Here is a 10,086-nt window from a genome sequence, read left to right on the forward strand (position 1 = left end):
ATATTTTATCAACTCAAGGCTGTAATTGTAAACCCTAAAATCATGCAATTATGAATGGGATACGCACAGCATTATTCATGCAACCAATCATGTGAGAGCATAGGTGGGATTTTTCGTTTTAGTTTATTGGAACTCGGTGTAATGATCTATTGATCAGTATATGAATGCTGGAATAGGAAGATCAAGAGCAGAAATGGTACAGGGAATGCCAGGCTGCCCCAGTCTGGAATGATTGACAGCTCACTGCTAACCTGGCTCTTGTTGACTTCACATACCTCCATTTAATCAATTCTTGTATTATAAATGAAGGTATGTTACTGTCCATATCTGTCCACAAACACTGATGAATTAGTAAACTATAGACAAATATGGTTGTGTTGCACGATTGGAAAAATGTTAACATTGAAATTCAAAGTTGGCTGATGAACGGAAATCCAGATTGTTTTCATGAATTACAGTATATTGTTAGCGAGTATATGGCCACATTTTCAATACTTCTTTTACCTTTAATGTTGAGCAGATTATATGGACCACTATCATTCTGCATCAAAGAAGCTTTCATTTCATCATCACCACTGTATTTTTTTTTTTTTAACCATTTAACTTTTATACTTTCTATAACACATATATAACAAAGTGGTCACCATGATTTTGCCAAGTAAGACATGGTCCTGGATCAACATTCCTGTTCCAAAATGTAGACCTTACCCAATCCCTACCCCTAAACCAATCCCTACCCCTAAACCAAACCCTACCCATAACTTTTCCCTAAAATCATAGGGTAATGATAGGTGAATAACTCTGATGTTTAAGTACTTCACCCTGGTTCTAAGCCTAAACTTGACATAAACTGTAAACTTGTCCCTCAAATCTGATTGGTTGATTGGAAAGTTGATCCAGGATCAACAAAGATGTTGATCCAGGAACATGTGGTACTTGGTGAAATCACGTTCACCATAACAAACTAGTTGATTTTTCTGGCAATAATTGCTTTTACTTAGCAATAGATATTACAATCTATTAAATCATTTATTAAATCATTTTCAGACCTCATGCAGGGAAAATCTCAAAATCTGTGATCAGTGCAAGGAATTATAACATTTCTGTGAAAAATAATTTATTACCCAGCAACAGCAGTAATTTTACAAAAATAAAGCAAATTTGTACAATCATTATTTTACATTACTCTGAAACAATAATCAAGTCAAGATTATGACCATAAAAAGCCATTATTACTAGATACAGCAAATAAATTCCTTCACACATAAAAATAATATATAAGTTAAAATCTTTTTTTGTGTGTGTGTGTGTGTGTGTGTGTAATGTGGACAATAAATATTACCCCCCAAAATAATTTAAACTACAGGTAATTATTTGTGGAAATAGAAGATGGTAGGCTCTCGGGAGTGAAATAAGCAACATCATCAAGAAACAGCGCAGACCCGAGGCCCTGGACTTGGATCTTTAATTTTTCTGCAAGTAGAAGAAATGATATGGCTCAGTGCTTAATATAACGATACAAACCATACAATTAAAATTTATATAATCTGCCAAAAGTGAAAAAGAAATAAGCATACAGGTTATTAAATGTTTGTTTACCTGAGCTGTGGATCCATGGATAATTATTCTTGAAAAGAAAATGGATAATCAACTTGATTAATGAATGAATGATCACTTATAAAACAACACATATTTATTGATAAGTCTTCCCTTATTTAGATGTCAATTAACAAAGGGAGTCAATCTAACAATATTAATAATGTATTAGCTTAAAAGAATAAACCTGCATTACAATGATTTACATGAAACAGTTTGTCAGTATTATGCTTAACATAATTTGGCTGAATGTCAGAAATTGTATGTAAAATATTAGCTTTTTCCTAATTTGAAAGTTTTCCTTGCCACTGTTGCCTTTGTCACTATAGCTTTGAATTGTACTATTGCATTGTGGTTGTGTTACCTGGGGTTGCTTTGTCTGTTGTCGTACTTTGTGTTGTGGTGCCCAGTGTTGTGGTCTCATTTGTGGTGCTTTCTGTTGCTGTGGTGCTTTCTGTTGTTGTTGTGCCTGTGGCCGTTATTTCTGTTGTTGTAGTGGCCAAAGTTGTGATGCTTTCTACGGTTGTGGTCTCGGCTGTTGTACTTTCTGGAGTTGTTGTGGCTGGGGTTGTACTTTCTTTTGTAGTAGTACCTACAGTTGTGGTCTCAGGGGTGGTGCTTTCTGCTGTTGTGATCTCGCTTGTTGTACTTTCCGCTGTTGTGGTACCCAGAGTTGTGGTGCTTTCTGCTGTTGTGGTACCCACAGTTGTGGTGCTCTCTGCTGTTGTGGTCTCTGTTGTTGTACTTTCTGGAGTTGTTGTGGCTGCGGTTGTACTTTCTGTTGTAGTAGTACCTACAGTTGTGGTTTCAGGGGTGGTGATTTCTGTTGTTGTGATCTCGCTTGTGGTACTTTCCGCTGTTGTGGTACCCACAGTTGTGGTACTTTCTGCTGTTGTGATCTCGCTTGTGGTGCTTTCTGCTGTTGTGGTCTCGGTTGTTGTACTTTCTGGAGTTGTTGTGGATGTGGTTGTACTTTCTGTTGTAGAAGTACCTACTGTTGTGGTTTCTGGGGTGGTGCTTTCTGTTGTTGTGATCTCGCTTGTGGTACTTTCCGCTGTTGTGGTACCCACAGTTGTGGTACTTTCAGCTGTTGTGATCTCGCTTGTTGTACTTTCCGCTGTTGTGGTACCCACAGTTGTGGTGCTATCTGCTGTTGTGGTCTCGGTTGTTGTACTTTCTGGAGTTGTTGTGGCTGTGGTTGTACTTTCTGTTGTAGAAGTACCTACTGTTGTGGTTTCGGGGGTGGTGCTTTCTGTTGTTGTGATCTCGCTTGTGGTACTTTCCCCTGTTGTGGTACCCACAGTTGTGGTGCTCTCTGCTGTTGTGGTCTCAGTTGTTGTACTTTCGGGAGTTGTTGTGGCTGTGGTTGTACTTTCTGCTGTTGTAGTCTCACTTGTGGTACTTTCTGTTGCTGTGGTGCTTTCTGTTGTTGTAGTACCATCAGTTGTGGTCTCAGGTGTGGTACTTTCTGCTGTTGTGGTACCCACAGTTGTGGTGCTCTCAGCTGTTGTGGTCTCAGTTGTTGTACTTCCTGGAGTTGTTGTGGCTGTGGTTGTACTTTCTGTTGTAGTAGTACCCACAGTTGTTGTGCTTTCTGTTGTTGTGATCTCGATTGTGGTACTTTCCGCTGTCGTGGTACCAACAGTTGTGGTGCTTTCTGCTGTCGTGATCTCGCTTGTGGTACTTTCCGCTGTTGTGGTACCCACAGATGTGGTGCTCTCTGCTGTTGTGGTCTCTGTTGTTGTACTTTCTGGAGTTGTTGTGGCTGCGGTTGTACTTTCTGTTGTAGTAGTACCTACAGTTGTGGTTTCAGGGGTGGTGATTTCTGTTGTTGTGATCTCGCTTGTGGTACTTTCCGCTGTTGTGGTACCCACAGTTGTGGTGCTTTCTGCTGTTGTGATCTCGCTTGTGGTACTTTCCGCTGTTGTGGTACCCACAGTTGTGGTGCTCTCTGCTGTTGTGGTCTCTGTTGTTGTACTTTCTGGAGTTGTTGTGGCTATGGTTGTACTTTCAGTTGTAGAAGTACCTACAGTTGTGGTTTCAGGGGTGGTGCTTTCTGTTGTTGTGATCTCGCTTGTGGTACTTTCCGCTGTTGTGGTACCCACAGTTGTTGTGCTTTCTGCTGTTGTGATCTCGCTTGTAGTACTTTCCACTGTTGTGCTACCCACAGTTGTGGTGCTCTCTGCTGTTGTGGTCTCGGTTGTTGTACTTTCTGGAGTTGTTGTGGCTGTGGTTGTACTTTCTGTTGTAGAAGTACCTACTGTTGTGGTTTCAGGGGTGGTGCTTTCTGTTGTTGTGATCTCGATTGTGGTACTTTCCGCTGTCGTGGTACCAACAGTTGTGGTGCTTTCTGCTGTCGTGATCTCGCTTGTGGTACTTTCCGCTGTTGTGGTACCCACAGATGTGGTGCTCTCTGCTGTTGTGGTCTCTGTTGTTGTACTTTCTGGAGTTGTTGTGGCTGCGGTTGTACTTTCTGTTGTAGTAGTACCTACAGTTGTGGTTTCAGGGGTGGTGATTTCTGTTATTGTGATCTCGCCTGTGGTACTTTCCGCTGTTGTGGTACCCACAGTTGTGGTGCTCTCGGTTGTTGTACTTTCGGGAGTTGTTGTGGCTGTGGTTGTACTTTCTGCTGTTGTAGTCTCACTTGTGGTACTCTCTGTTGCTGTGGTGCTTTCTATTGTTGTTGTACCATCAGTTGTGGTCTCAGGTGTGGTACTTTCTGCTGTTGTGGTACCCACAGTTGTGGTGCTCTCTGCTGTTGTTGGCTCAGTTGTTGTACTTTCTGGAGTTGTTGTGGCTGTGGTTGTACTTTCTGTTGTAGTAGTACCTACAGTTGTGGTCTCAGGGGTCGTGCTTTCTGTTGTTGTGATCTCGCTTGTTGTACTTTCCGCTGTTGTGGTACCCACAGTTGTGGTGCTTTCTGCTGTTGTGATCTCGCTTGTGGTACTTTCCGCTGTTGTGGTACCCACAGTTGTGGTGCTCTCTGCTGTTGTGGTCTCTGTTGTTGTACTTTCTGGAGTTGTTGTGGCTGTGGTTGTACTTTCAGTTGTAGAAGTACCTACAGTTGTGGTTTCAGGGGTGGTGCTTTCTGTTGTTGTGATCTCGCTTGTGGTACTTTCCGCTGTTGTGGTACCCACAGTTGTTGTGCTTTCTGCTGTTGTGATCTCGCTTGTAGTACTTTCCACTGTTGTGCTACCCACAGTTGTGGTGCTTTCTGCTGTTGTGGTCTCGGTTGTTGTACTTTCTGGAGTTGTTGTGGCTGTGGTTGTACTTTCTGTTGTAGAAGTACCTACTGTTGTGGTTTCAGGGGTGGTGCTTTCTGTTGTTGTGATCTCGATTGTGGTACTTTCCGCTGTCGTGGTACCAACAGTTGTGGTGCTTTCTGCTGTCGTGATCTCGCTTGTGGTACTTTCCGCTGTTGTGGTACCCACAGATGTGGTGCTCTCTGCTGTTGTGGTCTCTGTTGTTGTACTTTCTGGAGTTGTTGTGGCTGCGGTTGTACTTTCTGTTGTAGTAGTACCTACAGTTGTGGTTTCAGGGGTGGTGATTTCTGTTGTTGTGATCTCGCTTGTGGTACTTTCCGCTGTTGTGGTACCCACAGTTGTGGTGCTTTCTGCTGTTGTGATCTCGCTTGTGGTACTTTCCGCTGTTGTGGTACCCACAGTTGTGGTGCTCTCTGCTGTTGTGGTCTCTGTTGTTGTACTTTCTGGAGTTGTTGTGGCTGTGGTTGTACTTTCAGTTGTAGAAGTACCTACAGTTGTGGTTTCAGGGGTGGTGCTTTCTGTTGTTGTGATCTCGCTTGTGGTACTTTCCGCTGTTGTGGTACCCACAGTTGTGGTGCTTTCTGCTGTTGTGGTCTCGGTTGTTGTACTTTCTGGAGTTGTTGTGGCTGTGGTTGTACTTTCTGTTGTAGAAGTACCTACTGTTGTGGTTTCAGGGGTGGTGCTTTCTGTTGTTGTGATCTCGATTGTGGTACTTTCCGCTGTCGTGGTACCAACAGTTGTGGTGCTTTCTGCTGTCGTGATCTCGCTTGTGGTACTTTCCGCTGTTGTGGTACCCACAGATGTGGTGCTCTCTGCTGTTGTGGTCTCTGTTGTTGTACTTTCTGGAGTTGTTGTGGCTGCGGTTGTACTTTCTGTTGTAGTAGTACCTACAGTTGTGGTTTCAGGGGTGGTGATTTCTGTTGTTGTGATCTCGCTTGTGGGACTTTCCGCTGTTGTGGTACCCACAGTTGTGGTGCTTTCTGCTGTTGTGATCTCGCTTGTTGTACTTTCCGCTGTTGTGGTACCCACAGTTGTGGTGCTCTCTGCTGTTGTGGTCTCTGTTGTTGTACTTTCTGGAGTTGTTGTGGCTATGGTTGTACTTTCAGTTGTAGAAGTACCTACAGTTGTGGTTTCAGGGGTGGTGCTTTCTGTTGTTGTGATCTCGCTTGTGGTACTTTCCGCTGTTGTGGTACCCACAGTTGTTGTGCTTTCTGCTGTTGTGATCTCGCTTGTAGTACTTTCCACTGTTGTGCTACCCACAGTTGTGGTGCTCTCTGCTGTTGTGGTCTCGGTTGTTGTACTTTCTGGAGTTGTTGTGGCTGTGGTTGTACTTTCTGTTGTAGAAGTACCTACTGTTGTGGTTTCAGGGGTGGTGCTTTCTGTTGTTGTGATCTCGATTGTGGTACTTTCCGCTGTCGTGGTACCAACAGTTGTGGTGCTTTCTGCTGTCGTGATCTCGCTTGTGGTACTTTCCGCTGTTGTGGTAACCACAGATGTGGTGCTCTCTGCTGTTGTGGTCTCTGTTGTTGTACTTTCTGGAGTTGGTGTGGCTGCGGTTGTACTTTCTGTTGTAGTAGTACCTACAGTTGTGGTTTCAGGGGTGGTGATTTCTGTTATTGTGATCTCGCCTGTGGTACTTTCCGCTGTTGTGGTACCCACAGTTGTGGTGCTCTCGGTTGTTGTACTTTCGGGAGTTGTTGTGGCTGTGGTTGTACTTTCTGCTGTTGTAGTCTCACTTGTGGTACTCTCTGTTGCTGTGGTGCTTTCTATTGTTGTTGTACCATCAGTTGTGGTCTCAGGTGTGGTACTTTCTGCTGTTGTGGTACCCACAGTTGTGGTGCTCTCTGCTGTTGTTGGCTCAGTTGTTGTACTTTCTGGAGTTGTTGTGGCTGTGGTTGTACTTTCTGTTGTAGTAGTACCTACAGTTGTGGTCTCAGGGGTCGTGCTTTCTGTTGTTGTGATCTCGCTTGTGGTACTTTCCGCTGTTGTGGTACCCACAGTTGTGGTGCTTTCTGCTGTTGTGATCTCGCTTGTGGTACTTTCCGCTGTTGTGGTACCCACAGTTGTGGTGCTCTCTGCTGTTGTGGTCTCTGTTGTTGTACTTTCTGGAGTTGTTGTGGCTGTGGTTGTACTTTCTGGAGTTGTTGTGGCTGTGGTTGTACTTTCAGTTGTAGAAGTACCTACAGTTGTGGTTTCAGGGGTGGTGCTTTCTGTTGTTGTGATCTCGCTTGTGGTACTTTCCGCTGTTGTGGTACCCACAGTTGTTGTGCTTTCTGCTGTTGTGATCTCGCTTGTAGTACTTTCCACTGTTGTGCTACCTACAGTTGTGGTGCTTTCTGCTGTTGTGGTCTCGGTTGTTGTACTTTCTGGAGTTGTTGTGGCTGTGGTTGTACTTTCTGTTGTAGAAGTACCTACTGTTGTGGTTTCAGGGGTGGTGCTTTCTGTTGTTGTGATCTCGATTGTGGTACTTTCCGCTGTCGTGGTACCAACAGTTGTGGTGCTTTCTGCTGTCGTGATCTCGCTTGTGGTACTTTCCGCTGTTGTGGTACCCACAGATGTGGTGCTCTCTGCTGTTGTGGTCTCTGTTGTTGTACTTTCTGGAGTTGTTGTGGCTGCGGTTGTACTTTCTGTTGTAGTAGTACCTACAGTTGTGGTTTCATGGGTGGTGATTTCTGTTGTTGTGATCTCGCCTGTGGTACTTTCCGCTGTTGTGGTACCCACAGTTGTGGTGCTCTCGGTTGTTGTACTTTCGGGAGTTGTTGTGGCTGTGGTTGTACTTTCTGCTGTTGTAGTCTCACTTGTGGTACTCTCTGTTGCTGTGGTGCTTTCTATTGCTGTTGTACCATCAGTTGTGGTCTCAGGTGTGGTACTTTCTGCTGTTGTGGTACCCACAGTTGTGGTGCTCTCTGCTGTTGTTGGCTCAGTTGTTGTACTTTCTGGAGTTGTTGTGGCTGTGGTTGTACTTTCTGTTGTAGTAGTACCTACAGTTGTGGTCTCAGGGGTCGTGCTTTCTGTTGTTGTGATCTCGCTTGTGGTACTTTCCGCTGTTGTGGTACCCACAGTTGTGGTGCTTTCTGCTGTTGTGATCTCGCTTGTGGTACTTTCCGCTGTTGTGGTACCCACAGTTGTGGTGCTCTCTGCTGTTGTGGTCTCTGTTGTTGTACTTTCTGGAGTTGTTGTGGCTGTGGTTGTACTTTCAGTTGTAGAAGTACTTACAGTTTTGGTTTCAGGGGTGGTGCTTTCTGTTGTTGTGATCTCGCTTGTGGTACTTTCCGCTGTTGTGGTACCCACAGTTGTGGTGCTTTCTGCTGTTGTGATCTCGCTTGTGGTACTTTCCGCTGTTGTGGTACCCACAGTTGTGGTGCTCTCTGCTGTTGTGGTCTCTGTTGTTGTACTTTCTGGAGTTGTTGTGGCTGTGGTTGTACTTTCAGTTGTAGAAGTACCTACAGTTGTGGTTTCAGGGGTGGTGCTTTCTGTTGTTGTGATCTCGCTTGTGGTACTTTCCGCTGTTGTGGTACCCACAGTTGTTGTGCTTTCTGCTGTTGTGATCTCGCTTGTAGTACTTTCCACTGTTGTGCTACCCACAGTTGTGGTGCTTTCTGCTGTTGTGGTCTCGGTTGTTGTACTTTCTGGAGTTGTTGTGGCTTTGGTTGTACTTTCTGTTGTAGAAGTACCTACTGTTGTGGTTTCAGGGGTGGTGCTTTCTGTTGTTGTGATCTCGATTGTGGTACTTTCCGCTGTCGTGATACCAACAGTTGTGGTGCTTTCTGCTGTCGTGATCTCGCTTGTGGTACTTTCCGCTGTTGTGGTACCCACAGATGTGGTGCTCTCTGCTGTTGTGGTCTCTGTTGTTGTACTTTCTGGAGTTGTTGTGGCTGCGGTTGTACTTTCTGTTGTGGTAGTACCTACAGTTGTGGTTTCAGGGGTGGTGATTTCTGTTGTTGTGATCTCGCCTGTGGTACTTTCCGCTGTTGTGGTACCCACAGTTGTGGTGCTCTCGGTTGTTGTACTTTCGGGAGTTGTTGTGGCTGTGGTTGTACTTTCAGTTGTAGAAGTACCTACAGTTGTGGTCTCAGGGGTCGTGCTTTCTGTTGTTGTGATCTCGCTTGTGGTACTTTCCGCTCTTGTGGTACCCACAGTTGTTGTGCTTTCTGCTGTTGTGATCTCGCTTGTAGTACTTTCCACTGTTGTGCTACCTACAGTTGTGGTGCTTTCTGCTGTTGTGGTCTCGGTTGTTGTACTTTCTGGAGTTGTTGTGGCTGTGGTTGTACTTTCTGTTGTAGAAGTACCCACTGTTGTGGTTTCAGGGGTGGTGCTTTCTGTTGTTGTGATCTCGATTGTGGTACTTTCCGCTGTCGTGGTACCAACAGTTGTGGTGCTTTCTGCTGTCGTGATCTCGCTTGTGGTACTTTCCGCTGTTGTGGTACCCACAGATGTGGTGCTCTCTGCTGTTGTGGTCTCTGTTGTTGTACTTTCTGGAGTTGTTGTGGCTGCGGTTGTACTTTCTGTTGTAGTAGTACCTACAGTTGTGGTTTCAGGGGTGGTGATTTCTGTTGTTGTGATCTCGCTTGTGGTACTTTCCGCTGTTGTGGTACCCACAGTTGTGGTGCTTTCTGCTGTTGTGATCTCGCTTGTGGTACTTTCCGCTGTTGTGGTACCCACAGTTGTGGTGCTCTCTGCTGTTGTGGTCTCTGTTGTTGTACTTTCTGGAGTTGTTGTGGCTGTGGTTGTACTTTCAGTTGTAGAAGTACCTACAGTTGTGGTTTCAGGGGTGGTGTTTTCTGTTGTTGTGATCTCGCTTGTGGTACTTTCCGCTGTTGTGGTACCCACAGTTGTTGTGCTTTCTGCTGTTGTGATCTCGCTTGTAGTACTTTCCACTGTTGTGCTACCCACAGTTGTGGTGCTTTCTGCTGTTGTGGTCTCGGTTGTTGTACTTTCTGGAGTTGTTGTGGCTGTGGTTGTACTTTCTGTTGTAGAAGTACCTACTGTTGTGGTTTCAGGGGTGGTGCTTTCTGTTGTTGTGATCTCGATTGTGGTACTTTCCGCTGTCGTGGTACCAACAGTTGTGGTGCTTTCTGCTGTCGTGATCTCGCTTGTGGTACTTTCCGCTGTTGTGGTACCCACAGATGTGGTGCTCTCTAATGTTGTGGTCTCTGTTGTTGTACTTTCTGGAGTTGTTGTGGCTGCGGTTGTACTTTCTGTTGTAGTAGTACCTACAGTTGTGGTT

At 45.0% G+C, this 10,086-nt stretch overlaps 1 protein-coding gene across 1 annotated transcript in view; it reads right to left on the reverse strand.

The window, feature by feature from the left end:
- LOC130082393 (mucin-19-like) overlaps positions 1 to 10,086 on the reverse strand; it is a 46,390-nt gene that overhangs the window by 12,152 nt on the left and 24,152 nt on the right. The window contains exon 3 of the mRNA XM_056247249.1: positions 1,961 to 10,072. Within this exon, the coding sequence (XP_056103224.1) occupies positions 1,961 to 10,072 (8,112 nt within the window). The remainder of the gene's footprint in view (positions 1 to 1,960; positions 10,073 to 10,086) is intronic.

This window comes from Rhinichthys klamathensis, unplaced genomic scaffold (genome assembly GCF_029890125.1).
Source record: "Rhinichthys klamathensis goyatoka isolate OS25496 unplaced genomic scaffold, OSU_Roscu_1.1 h1tg000045l_1, whole genome shotgun sequence".
Lineage (NCBI taxonomy): Eukaryota > Metazoa > Chordata > Actinopteri > Cypriniformes > Leuciscidae > Rhinichthys > Rhinichthys klamathensis.